This window comes from Piliocolobus tephrosceles, chromosome 5 (genome assembly GCF_002776525.5).
Source record: "Piliocolobus tephrosceles isolate RC106 chromosome 5, ASM277652v3, whole genome shotgun sequence".
Taxonomy (NCBI): domain Eukaryota; kingdom Metazoa; phylum Chordata; class Mammalia; order Primates; family Cercopithecidae; genus Piliocolobus; species Piliocolobus tephrosceles.
The window spans coordinates 50,019,758-50,033,298 of NC_045438.1; the positions used below are offsets into that span (position 1 = coordinate 50,019,758).

General features: G+C 49.3%; 1 protein-coding gene across 4 annotated transcripts in view; it reads right to left on the reverse strand.

The window, feature by feature from the left end:
* ZC3H12D (zinc finger CCCH-type containing 12D) overlaps nt 1–13,541 on the reverse strand; it is a 35,691-nt gene that overhangs the window by 12,995 nt on the left and 9,155 nt on the right. For all 4 annotated transcript variants that reach the window (XM_023188417.1, XM_023188419.2, XM_023188418.1 and 1 more), the window contains exon 2: nt 10,683–11,057. In XM_023188417.1, the coding sequence (XP_023044185.1) occupies nt 10,683–11,029 (347 nt within the window). In that variant the 5' untranslated portion in view covers nt 11,030–11,057. The remainder of the gene's footprint in view (nt 1–10,682; nt 11,058–13,541) is intronic.

Below are 13,541 nucleotides of genomic sequence, written 5' to 3' on the forward strand. Positions count from 1 at the left end.
GCTCACACCTGTAATCCCAACACTTTGGGAGGCCAAGGCAGGCAGATCATTTGAGGTCAGGAGTTTGAGAACAGCTTGGCCAAAATGGTGAAACCTCATCTCTACGAAAAATACAAAAATTAACCAGGTGTAGTGGTGCGCACCTGCAGTCCCAGCTACTCTGGAGGCTGGGGCAGGAGAATCACTTGAACCTGAAAGGTGGAGGATTCAGTGAGCCACAGTCCCACCACAGCACTCCAGCCTGGGCAACAGAGGGAGACTTTGTCTCAACAATAACAACAACAACAAAACAAAACACACACATATACACACACAGGAAAAATCTACATTTTAAAGATAGTTCATTCTTTCATTCACAAATAATATCCATTAACAAGAACCACATAGCGTGTGATAGGTATGTAGAGGGGTCTTGGGCTCTGTGATAGCTAATACTGAGTGTCAACTCGATTGGATTGAAGGATGCAAAGTATTGTTCCTGGGTGTGTCTGTGAGGGTGTTGCCAAAGGAGATTAACATTTGAGTCAGTGAACCGGAAGAGGCAGACCCACCCCCAATCTGGGTGGGCACCTTCTAATCAGCTGTCAGCATGGCTAGAATAAAGCAGGCAGAAGAAAGCAGAATGAGCAGACTTGCTGAGTCTTCTGGCCTTCATTTTTCTCCAATGCTGGATGCTTCCTGCCCTCGACATCAGACTTCAAGTTCTTCAGCTTTTGGACTCTTGGACTTACACCAGTGGTCTGCCAGGGGCTCTTCAGCCTTCGGCCAGACTGAAGGCTGCACTGTCAGCTTCCCTACTTTTGAGGTTTTGGGACTTGGACTGGCTTCCTTGCTCCTCAGCTTGCAGTTGACCTGTTGTGGGACTTCACCTTGTGATCGTGTGAGTCAGTACTCCTTAATAAACTCCCCTTCGTATATACATCTAGCCTATTAGTTCTTCACTCCAGAGAATCCTGACTAATACAGCTCCAAGGAGAATACATTCTGAGGACTAACAGACAAGACCCTCTCTTTAACTGAAGCTAAGAAAGATCAACATAAGACAGATAGGAGTAGCCATCTACAGAATCACTCTCACCCTGAGAGATGGTCATAAATGTGTTATTGGGTTTCCCAAGTCCAAGCAAGGAGGCCAGTGCCCCTCAAATTCCACAGAAGACTTCAGTGGAAGCAATAAGGAGAGAGTGTGAGATCAGGCAGGACCTTGCAGACATTATGGAAGATTCCTTTCTTCCTCCTAAAAGGAATTAAAAAGCCATGGAAGGATTTTAAGATTTGAAGTAGATGATGTGATGTGATGTGATGTGATGTGATGTGATGTGATGTGATGTGATGTGGTGTGGTGTGGTGTGATGTGATGTGATGTGATGTGATGTGATGTGATGTGATGTGATGATTCAAAAAGCCCAATCTGAGGCCGGGGGCGGTGGCTCACACCTGTAATCCTAGAACTTTGTGAGGCTGAGGCGGGAGGATCACGAGGTCAGGAGATCGAGAACATCCTGGCTAACATGGTGAAACCCTGTCTCTACTAAAAATACAAAAATTAGCCGGGCGTGGTGGCGCGTGCCTGTAATCCCAGCTACTCAGGGGGCTGAGGCAGGAGAATTGCTTGAACCCAGGAGTCGGATGTTGTAGTGAACCGAGATCGTGCCGCTGCACTCCAGCCTGGGCGACAAAGCAAAAATTGACGGTGACTTGGACTAAGCTGGTGGTGGTGGATGAGGGAGAAGAGTAGGTGAACTTGAGAGATATTTATTTAGAAAGTCAAATCTCCAGAACTCAATGACTGATTGGATATGGGAGTGACAGAGAAGAAGGCATCAAAGATGACTCAAGATCTCTGGCTTGTGTAACAGGATGGTGGGCTATTCACTGACACCAGGAATTCTGGAAGGGAACAGGGCTAGAGGGAAAGATCATGAGTTTTATTTTAGACACATATCAAGCTGTTAACATTTCCACTTAGAGGAAATGTTAAGTAAACAGCTATGGTGCAGAGGAGATGCCTGAGTGATTAAAGCTGTAGGCCATCTCTGTGTAAGCAATAGCTGAGGCCACAGCATGGACAGAATTTCCTGCTCGCCTGGAGAGAAAGTGAGCGGCCTGGGCTGGACCTGGAGGAACTCTGCGACTTCACAACTGGTTATAGGTAGATGGGGGGCAATATCACATGGGACTCAGCAGGGACGGATCTAAGAAGCAGGAAGAAAACCAGAGGGTGCGCATCAGGAGAGCGGAGGGAAAGGGGCCACCAAACGCTGCTCCAAGTAACTGGTGAAACCTGAAGATGTCCCTCAGACTCAGTCAGTGGGGTCAGTGGGGTTTCGCTGGAGGGAGACAAGTGGATAGATTTGAGATATTGAGAAGGCAAAATCAATTGGACTTAGCCATGGATAAGACAGAGCCTGGCTTCAAATTAGATCACTCTGCCTCCTCTTCCACCTTCAGATCCCAGCTTCATCCTCACTTCCTCAGGAATGCATCTGCTACTCCCTAGACTCCATCAGATCCGTCTCACGAGCTCTCAATGCACCCTCCCGCTCCTTCCTGGCACTGGGGAACATTCGCACCCATCCAGGGGATGGCTGGGGTCTCCCTTCTTTAAACCATGAGCTCCTCTTGCTCACCACGCAACTCTCAGTGCCCAGCATTGTGCCTAATAATTGTAATGACCCAATTTAAAAGCTGTTGAATAAACGAATGGCTGAGAAGAAACTCAGCTGAGAAGCAGCTAGAGGAGAAGCCGAAGCAAAGGGAAGAGCTGACTGGAAAGATCCAAACATAGGCATGACTGATATGGTCTAAGGATCAGAAAGACAAGAGTGGGGCTGGAGCACGAGGAATGAGCCTGGGCAACAGGTGTAAAGGGAGAGGCAAGGATAAGTTCTTAGAGAGCCAAGGACCACCACGCCACTCATGCCCTCTTCCTAGAAGCCTGGCAGCCAACCCATATGCAGACAAGGATGACATTTTGAATTCGCATTGCTATGCTCTCTCTCGTATGTGACCTTTCCTGCTATTTTCTCAGGGGAGATTAGGATAGTCACAAGTTTATAAAAGAAAAAGGACGCTCATGCCTGTAATCCTAGCACTTTGGGAGGCCAAGGTGGGCGGATCACCTGAGGTCAGGAGTTCAAGACCAGCCTGGCCAACATGGTGAAACCTCGTCTTTACTAAACATACAAAAACTAGCTGGATGTGGCAGCACACGCTTGTAATCCCAGCTACTGGAGAGGCTGAGGCTGGAGAATCTCATGAGCCCAGGAGGCAGAGGTTGCAGAGAGCCGAAATCGGGTCACTACACTCAAGCATGGGTGACAGTGCAACATTCTGTCTCAAAAAAAAAAAAAGATAAATATCCCTTTCACTATTGAGGCTGAACTCTGAGGCTTGTACAGTGAGGAGAAAACATCAACTGGGATATCTGTGGTCAAAAGGAAGAGGAAGGCCGAGCGCAGTTGCTCACGCCTGTAATCCCAGCACTTTGGGAGGCCAAGGAGACAGGATCACGAGGTCAGGAGATCAAGACCATCCTGGCTAACACGGTGAAACTTGTCTCTACTAAAAATACAAAAAAATTAGCTGGGTGTGATGGCATGCACATGTAGTCCCGGCTATTCGGGAGGCTGAGGCAGGAGAATCGCTTGAACCTGGGAGGCGGAGGTCGCAGTGAGCTGATATCGCACCACTGCACTCCAGCCTGGGCGACAACGAGACTCCATCTGGAAAAAAAAAAAAAAAAGAAGAGGAAGCAGATCGCTGGTACCTTCCAGCCCAGCAGAAGTTGAAAAAGAGGGAAGATGGAAGGAGGAGGAGGTCCTCACCCCGCACCCCCACTCCAGCTCTACCCAGCCCAGCCATACAGGAGGGGGAGATGGAGAAACATCGAGACTGTGTGAACAAGAGGCTGAACCAAAGGCTGAACCTTTGTTTTTCAGCACAGCCCAGGCAGGTTGCAAGCCCCTCAGAGAAACCTGGTTTCTGTAGGGCTGCCTTGGAGGAACATGGCTGGAGAGGTGAGTCTGAAGCAACACCCCATCCCTCACGTGCCCCCAGGCCTAGTGGACTGTCTGGGGATGGACAAGCTGGTGCCAGTGAGCAGACAGCACTTTAAGCCAGTATGGCTCCCAGAAGGCCACTTCCATGTTCCCTGTTTAGAGGCCAGGCCAGCCCAGCCACTGTGCAGCAGAACCCAGTGAGGGTCCCAGACCCCTTTTCCAGCCAATACCAGATCTCAAAGGCCCCAGAGGCCATCTGAGACAGGAGGGGGTGGATAGGAACCACAGGAGACAGAAGAAACGGAGGCCCCACCTGATGTACACTGGCAAATGTAAGATGTACCCCCCACACACACCTAAAGAAGAGGGGAAGAGATCGTGCCCGTCATAGAAAATGAGGTCCATTCTCTGTGTCCCTGAAGCAGTAAAGTGAACAATTGATGACACCCTCCCCCACGTCACCCCTGAGACATGTGCATCTCTTCAGTGTAGTCAAGTCCACCCTCAGTTAATTCTCAAGGGAAAATAGCACCACCACAATTTTTTTGTTGTTGTTTTGTTTTTGTTTTGTTGAGACGGAGTCTCGCTCTATCACCCAGGCTGGAGTGCAGTGGCCGGATCTCAGCCCACTGCAAGCTCCGCCTCCCAGGTTCCCGCCATTCTCCTGCCTCAGCCTCATGAGTAGCTGGGACTACAGGCGCCCGCCACCTAGCCCAGCTAGATTTTTGTATTTTTTTAGTAGAGACGGGGTTTCACCATGTTAGCCAGGATGGTCTCGATCTCCTGACCTCGTGATCCTCCCGTCTCGGCCTCCCAAAGTGCTGGGATTACAGGCTTGAGCCACCGCGCCCGGCCCACCACAATTATTTTAAAAGTTGTTTCTTGGCCAGACGCAATGGCTCACACCTGTAATCCCAGCACTTTGGGAGGCTGAGGCGGGAGGATCACAAGCTCAGGAGTTCAAGACCAGCCTGACCAACACAGTGAAACCCCGTCTCTACTAAAAATACAAAAATTAGCCAGGCATGGTGGCGCATGCCTGTAATCCCAGTTACTCAGGAAGTTGCGGCAGGAAAATTGCTTGAACCCGGGAGGCAGAGGTTTCAGTGAGCCGAGATCAAGCCACTACACTCTAGCCTGGGTGACAGAGCGAGACTCCATGTCAAAAAAAAAAAAAAAAAAAAAAAAAAAAACTGTTTCTTACTTGCTGGTCTCTTTTCAGGGTCTCCTTACATATTTGCGTTTAACCATTCACAAGTCATCTCCGACACCTTTGGTGGGTGTAGGAGGCAGCGTTCGGTGGTGAGAGAGAGGAAGGGAACCTGTACCCTGGCAGAGCTGTCAGTCTCCCTGGGAGCCCACTCCCCAGCACACAGACAGGAATGCACACACCGAAGGCATCCACTCGTCTACGCGTTCCTTCACAGACTCAGCGCAATTCCTGAATAGCTACTACAAGGCTCTGCACTCGTGCTAAGAAGAGACATCACCCCTGCTTCTTGGAGCTCTTTTTTTTTTTTTTTTTTTTTTAAGAAATGGAGTCTCGCTCTGTTACCCAGGCTGGAGTGCAGTGGTACAATCATGGCTTACTGTAGCCTCGACCTCTCAGGCTCAAGCAATCCTCCCACCTCAGCCTCCCAAGTCGCTGGGACTACAGGTGCACACTGCCATACCTGGCTAATTTTAGAAATTTGTTGTAGAGATAAGGTCTGGCTATGTTGCCCAGGCTGGTCTTGAACTCCTGGCCCCAGATGATCCTCCAACGTTGGCCTCCCGAAGTGCTGAGATTACAGGCATGAGCCACTGCACCTGGCCTTGGAACTCATTTTTAAGATCTGTAGAGGGTTCTGTCTGCCGGGGCACTTTGCACTTTTTGCCTCATTTAATCATTACCACAAGCCCTTGAGGAAGTTACCCTGTCCCCATTTTACCCTTGAGGAAACTGAAGCAAAACAATGTGTCCAACTCTCTGATCTAGGGGCAGCCCTCAAAACCTGACCCCTTAGGCTGCAAACTCTTCCTCCCTAGTCTCCCGAAGACCACTGATTCCCCCCAACTCCATCTATACCCCAGGATCCAGATGGCAGCTCCTTTGGAACAATAGTAACCCACAGTTTAAATGCTCGTGCTTAAAAAAGGCACCTCATGCCTTTGTTAACCAGTACTGTGAACCAGCTCATCAGGCAGCAAGCCAAGAGCCAGGCCCTGGGAAAAGGAGACAGGAGCTGGGAGTTTTGTTTTTGTTTTTTGTTTGTTTTTGAGACAGAGTTTTGTTCTTGTTGCCCAGACTGGAGTGCAATGGCGCAATCTCAGCTCACCGCAACCTCTACCTCCCAGGTTCAAGCGATTCTCCTGCCTCAGCCTCCCGAGTAGCTGGGATGCACCACCACGCCCAGCTAATTTTGTATTTTTAGTAGAGAGGGTTTCGCCATGTTGTTCAGGCTGGTCTCAAACTCCTGACCTCAGTTGATCCGCCCGCTTCGGCCTCCCAAAGTGCTGCGATTACAGGCATGAGCCGCTACACCCTGCCAGAGCTGGGAGTTTTGAATAACCGAAGGTACAAATAGGAAGTGGGTTGGCACCTAAGGCAAATTTTGCCTGCCTGACAACTGTGCGTGGGGTAACTGCAATCAGAGTGCCAGCCAATTTCAGTAACTAGACAATCCAATTGTACACCACTGCATCTTTGACTATTGCCAAGAAATTCCTGCAAAGGCTAGCGGTTCCCAAAGCAGTCACATGTGGAGGAAGGTTGTGGCTGTGGGCAGGAGGAAAGAGAGGAGGAATGATTCCTCAGGGGTCTGAGATGTGAAGGGAAGCTGCTGTTGCCAACTCTGTTTCTCATTGGGGGTTCAAATGTAAACACCCTGACCTCACCAGGAGATCTCTCCCCAGCTCAAGACAGGGGAAAGAGAGGGTGAGCAGGGGCTGCTCCGGGAGCTTTCATCTTACAAGAAATGGGTGCAGACAGGAAGGAGCCCAAGGCTAAAGTCGGACAGAACAGATTCAGGTCTGACCCCCAGCCCTGTCATAAACCCCACCATTATCTTTCTTGCCTGCTGGGAACCCACTGAGAGGGTCATGATGAAAACTGAGAGGTATGATTTCAAGCCTGATCTGTCTCTTCCTTGGAGATCCCTTACTCCAGCACAAACCAGAGCCTGCAGAGTGTCCTGAGAGTATAAAAATGTAAACAACAGCCAAAGCAAAAAGCCCTGTGCACTCCAAAATGAGGACACATTTACATGAAACCCTACTTTGGGGCAGTAAGAGGATGTGAAATTATCAGGTGATTTCCCCCTAAGCTTGCACTTCAAATCCCACCTTTTCTAGATTTGCCTACAGAATGTAAAACAGGCTGGGCACTTGTGAGTCTGCCTGCCCTAGGCAAGAAAATGCTGCAACTGTTGGCTCGCGAGAATTCATGCTCTTCCCACACGCCATGATGCCGTTTTGAACATGCTTTCAATGAAAGATACCTTCTTTTTAAAAAGTTGCCGGACATTATTCTTAAGGCGAGGTATCTATGGACTCAGATATTCAGCTGAATAATCCAAGCTGATGTCCCTCTCTTTCTCACAGAAACACACACACGGCCCTACCTTGAAGGTATGGAGACTGCACTCAGAAATCAGTCTTTGGGCTGCTAGTCCATGAGAGCTACTATTTGAGGCACATGTGGCACTCTGAGGGCATCCTAGGCACCTGCCCTGCAGAGGGCCCCTGTGGAGGGAGTGGGGCCTCATACCTCCTGTCTGCAGCTGACAAGTCCAGGGCTTGTCAACTGCAGCCAGAGCCCGCCTATGCTTTGGGGTGTCTAATATTCTCTGTGCTAACAGGGGGACACATGGCCTAGTGCCTCCCGAAAGGCAGAGGAAAAGTACATCCCTGGCCATAAAGCATAGTATTATCTGTAATTTCTCATTCTATGTCAGTGGGTTGTCATATTTTGGGGGTGACAGGCCTTTTAAGTATCTATTGAAAGCTATAAATCTTTCCCCCAGAGAAACACATATATGTACATAGACATGCCACGTTGTGTATATCATCATTTCAGGCCATTGCTGGCTTTGAAGATAGAAGGGGCCGTGAGCTGATGAATGCAGTCTCTAGAAACTGGAAAAAATAAAAAGACTCTCCTCTAGGATTTTCAGAAGGACATTTCCAGGGGACAGAGCCACAGCCAGGAACAGGCACACTGAAGAACATTCCCACCAATAGGAGCCACATTTCTCATCCGCTCAAGGAGGGAAGAACAGGTGTCCCATTCGGTCTTTAAGCCCCTCCCCACCACTGCAAGGCCAGACAGTGCATGAAGCAGTATTGCCTTCAAAAACGGAAAATGGCAATGTCTGCAATACTACAAAACTTCAGTGAAAGGGAATTTTCAGAAACCATGTTTCTGAGGTTAATTGAATTTTGAGGTCAACAGATAACAATGAGACACCACTTTGGGTTTCAATCACCCATTGTCTGTGATGGGTCAGCACCCGCTTGAACCTTTCATGACTAAGGATATGGCAGACCCAGGGGACGTGTGTCCTGCTGAAAATCCCATTGGAGGACACAACAGATGTCACTGTAGAAGGGGCAGAGGATAGGGTGGAACCTCACACCCCACTCTCCCCAGAACTCGCCTTTAAAAGGAACAAATTAAGTCCCGTGATCAGGTGGCGGTTGTGCCATTTGTCTCTTTTCCCTAACTACTGGGATCCAAGGGCAAAGGGAGGGGATATGTGTGTGTGTAGACACATTGTGTGTGTGTGTGTCCATATATGACACACACAGAGCATACGTACATGTGCTCTGGAACTTAGGGGTTTTGGAGGTAGCCAGTGTGTGAAAACATTTATGCTCTGACACATTCTTCGTAGTAAGTCTGAGTAAGGGTTTCGATGTGCAACCCAAACAGACTGAGCATGAGAAAATTAATCTGATTTCAATCATGGGAGGTGAGGGGCAGAGGTGGGGGATCAATGGGTGTACCCAGGACACATTACGGTCATGTGCAAACAGAGGATGTGGCTTAAAATGACTCCAAGCAGCAACAGAGACTCCCATAAAAACAAAACCCTCCACCACTGTCCTGTTATAACAATTTTTAAAACATGCCTGGTCCCCAAAGAGATTCTGTGGAGATCAGGCATGTTTCTTGTTGCCCCGAAATAGTCTTTTTACCCTACAGCCACTCTGCTCTTTTGATTTGGAATCACAGAACTCATACAGCCTTAGGGCTGGGAAGGTCTTTGATTTAAGCATTCAAAGCCTTCTTTCTATGGAAGCCAGAGAGAGAGGTTCCTTGCTCAGAGCATATAGAGGTCAGGTCCCTCTCACAACCCTTTCTAGACTTTCTAGGACCCTCAGAGCCTACTGGATTCTTAAAAATCCTTTTAGCTTCCCAGAGATCTTAAATTGAGCAGGATTTCATAGGTTTACCTATCTGGTGCCTATACATGACATGGGTGAGAATGTGACAGAGAACCCCTGGGCCAGCCCCTAAGTCCCAGGAGAAAGAGAGGGCTCCATCGCCTGCTGATGTCATCAATGCCAAGGAGACTTAGCTGGTCAAAAGTTGAAAAAAAAAAAAACCCTCAGTACACACCTCAAAAAGGGCAGGGACAGCCCCTGAGGCTGGACTGTCTGGGTTGAACCATTGCAAACCTAGGTCCTGCAACACCAAACCCAAGGTGAGCCCAAATCCCCAGGAGAAACTCTTGGAGGCTCTGTTGACACATTCGGCACTGTGGAGAATTGCTTTTATGGATTCCCACCTATGGTGGGAGTAACTCAGCTTTTGAAAAGGGAAGCACATATATTTACAGCTGTGAGTAAACCATTTCCCATGGCTCTGCCCTTTGCACGGCTGTAACAAAGCCAAGTGGTAGAATAATCCACTTGTTTGAGCAATGCCCCACTTCGCCCAGCAGGGTATTGGGGGAGGCTGCAGAGATTCCGTCACAGAGGAGCTTAGCCAAGACAGGCAGATAACAACTCGGGCATGAGGCTGGCATTTCCGAAACCCACAAAGATGCCAACACACAAATGTTCACACATCCGCATCTGCAGCTGAGGGGGCCACAAACAAATCTCTCAAACTTAACTGGGGAACCGCAACACCGCCTCCCCAGCAACCCCAGCAGAGGGCTTCCAGCACACTTCAAAGCACACTAGCCCCTCTGTGGCTCATAATCTTGAGAGAGTAGAAGAGATATTTGTGGGCCTTTTTCACAGACGAGGAAATGAGTCCTGCAGCTTTCCCAGAGTCTCGCAGCCAGTTAGGAACAAACTCCCAACAAGAAGCCACATCTGCCAACACTTGACCCAGGGTGCCTCCCTCATTACCACACCTTCCCCAAAAGAAGGCTCTTCCTCTGGGTTATGATAATAACAGCTACACTTGTTGAACACTTGCTCTGTGTCAGGCACTATCCTAGGCATTTTGTGCGTAAAAACCCTCTACAGAGATTTTATCCCAACTGTACAGATGGAGAAAACGAGACTCAGAGGGGTTAAGTGACTTGCTTAATGCCACACAGCTACTAAGAGACGGCACAGGGATTCAAAGCCTGATCCATTGGCCCCAGAGCTCTTTGGACCAAATCACAGAGAAGAGGGACAGTTCTCAGGGCTCCTGCGAACAGGGGCCTCCCCAGCCCCAGCTACAGGATGAAGGGAAACTACCTCATTGCCACATTGCTGCCATCAATCACTATGGGTCGCAGAGAACTGGCCAGGTCTCCGAAGTCCTCTTCCAGGGCTGTCCCCGGGCCACGCTGGGCAGAGTCCAGGGCCCCACAGGAGCCCCGAGGCACTAGCCTGGGTGCAGCCGAGTGCTCCAGGGCCCCCGGGCGGCTGCCTGTGCGGATAAGCTCCTGCAGCACGTCGTTGACCAGGGCGCCCTCTCCCAGCTTGCCCAGCACCCGGAGCACGTCCTCCCGGTCGTAGCCCAGCTTCTGGAAGAACTCCATCTTGCTGGGGTGCTCCATGCTGTGCCCAGCGGCAACGGGCACAGGTCCTGCCCCAGGCATCCTCCTCTCAGAGTCCTGCAGGCGTGAGCTAAAGAGAAAAAAAACGCATCCATCAGGTGTTTCCTGGGCAGACTGGGGCAAGGGCAAGGTATGCCTGCGCTGGCTCCCTCCCAGCCCAGCTGTCAGGAAATCAGGTGGAGCCCAGTCCCCTTGGGGACTTTCAGTTGCTCAGTGTGGCTGCAGAGCTGCAGAAGCTATCACGCTGCTTTCACAGTGCGCTCTCTGAGGCCTTCACCCCACACTGCCTGGCAGGGAACCCTGACCACACACCAGGGCTGCAGGGGCTGAGTGTGCACCCAGCACTCAGGACAGGCCAAACACAGATTTCTTGTTTCTCAGGCTCTGTAGGGGGCTGAATAGTGACCTCCCAAAATTCCCATGGTGAATTCCTCACCCCAGTGCCTCAGAGTGTGACTGTATTTAGAGCTAGGACCTCTAAAAGGAGATCCCTCATCCAATATGACTGGTGTCCTTATAAGAAGCAGAAATTTGAACACAGAACACACGGAGGGACCACCATATGAAGACTCATGGGGAAGGGAGAAAGTAACCCTGCAGGCACCTTGACCTTGAACTTCCAGGCCCCAGAACTATGAGACGATGAATTTCCCTTAAGCCCCCAGTCTATGGTGCTTTGCTCTGGGACCAAGCAGACTAACGGAGGCCCCTGGCTTACCCAAGGCCAAGTGCCCCCTGGTGAATTCTACTCCCAGAAAGGTAGTGCTCCCACCCAAATTCTGCTTGGTGCCCTGCACAGCTTTCCCTAATGATTAACTCAGACCACACTGAATCTCTGCAATAGAAGGGCCTGCCCCGGCCGGGCACAGTGGCTCACGCCTGTCATTCCAGCACTTTGAGAGGCTGAGGCAGGCAGATCAAGAAGTCAGGAGATAGAGACCAGCCTGGCCAACATGGTGAAACCTCGTCTGTACTAAAAATACAAAAATTAGCCGGGCATGGTGGCGCATGCCTGTAACCCCAGCTACTCTGGAGGCTGAGGCAGAAGAATCGCTTGAACCTGGGAGGCAGAGGTTGCAGTGAGCCAATATCACACCATTGCACTCCAGCCTGAGCAACAAGAGTGAAACTCCATCTCAAAAAAAAAAGGGCCTACCCCAAATTTCATCCGTCCCAGCCAGGCACTACGTCCTGGCCTACACCAGGGGGTGGGGGGTGACCTGGGAAGGGGGTTGCAGCCTGATAGATGGTTTCTAAAGGAAGACAACTAAACCAATAGGAACACTCTAGACAGCCTGGGTCTCTCCTCTTTTCTACCCGCAAAGACCGATATATTCAAAAAATTAAATTTTTTAATACAGAAATAATCATGAAAACATATTTACTACAAGCGAAAACTCCAAGCAACGATGAATAAAATACATGATGTCTCTCCTGCGCAACCCCAACCCACTCGCTTCCCCTACTGTTTTTCTGCATCCCTCTAGTGCTTTCTCTATAAGTTCACTTGCATGTCTAATAGATAAACACAAATATTGTTTTAGAGTTGTTTTGTTTTAGTTTCACACAAATGGTGTCATATTACACTTATTGCTCAGCAACTTACTTTTATTATTAAAAATGCATTTTGGGGGCTGGGCACAGTGGCTCACGCCTGTAATTCCAGCACTTTGGAGGACCAAGGCAGGTGGGTCCCAAGGTCGGGAGTTCGAGACCAGCCTGGCCAGCATGGCGAAACCCCATCTCTACTAAAAATATAAAAATTGGCCAGGCATGTGGCACATGCCTGTAATCTCCACTACTTGGGAGGCTGAGGCAGGAGAATCGCTGGAACCTGGAAGGCGAAGGCTGCAGTGAGCCAAGATTGTGCTACTGCATTCCAACCTGGGTGACAGAGTGAGACTCCATCTCTCCAAACAAAAAAAAAAAAAAAATGCATTTTTGACTGGGCGCGGTGGTTCATGTCTGTAATCCCAATACTCTGAGGGGCCGAGGCAGGTGGATCGCTTTAGCCTAGGAATTTGAGACCAGTCACAGCAACATGACAAAACCCTGATTCTACAAAAAAATAAAAAAATTAGCTGAGCATGGTGGCGTTAGCCTGTAGTCCCAGCTACTCAGGAGGCTGAGACGGTAAAATCTCTTGAGCCCAGGAGTTTGAGGCTGCAGTGAGCCGAGATCATACCACTGCATTTCAGCCCAGGTGACAGAGCGAGACCCTGTCTAAAAAATAAAAACAGAATGGAATGGAATGGAACGGAACGGAACGGAACAGAACAGAACAGAACAGAACAGAACAGAACAGAATAGAATAGAATAGAATAGAATAGAATAGAATAGAATAGAATAGAATAGAATAGAATTGCAGTTTAGAAATTTTTCCATGCCAGTTTACCTGTTCTGCTGCTCACTGTATCCCCAGCACTTAGGACAGTGACTCACACGGTTGAATTCAACGTATACATGTTGATTGGTGAATGAATGAATGAATGAATGAATGAATGAATGAATGAATGAGTGAATATGTTCTTCAGTGTTTAACCATGTGTCATAG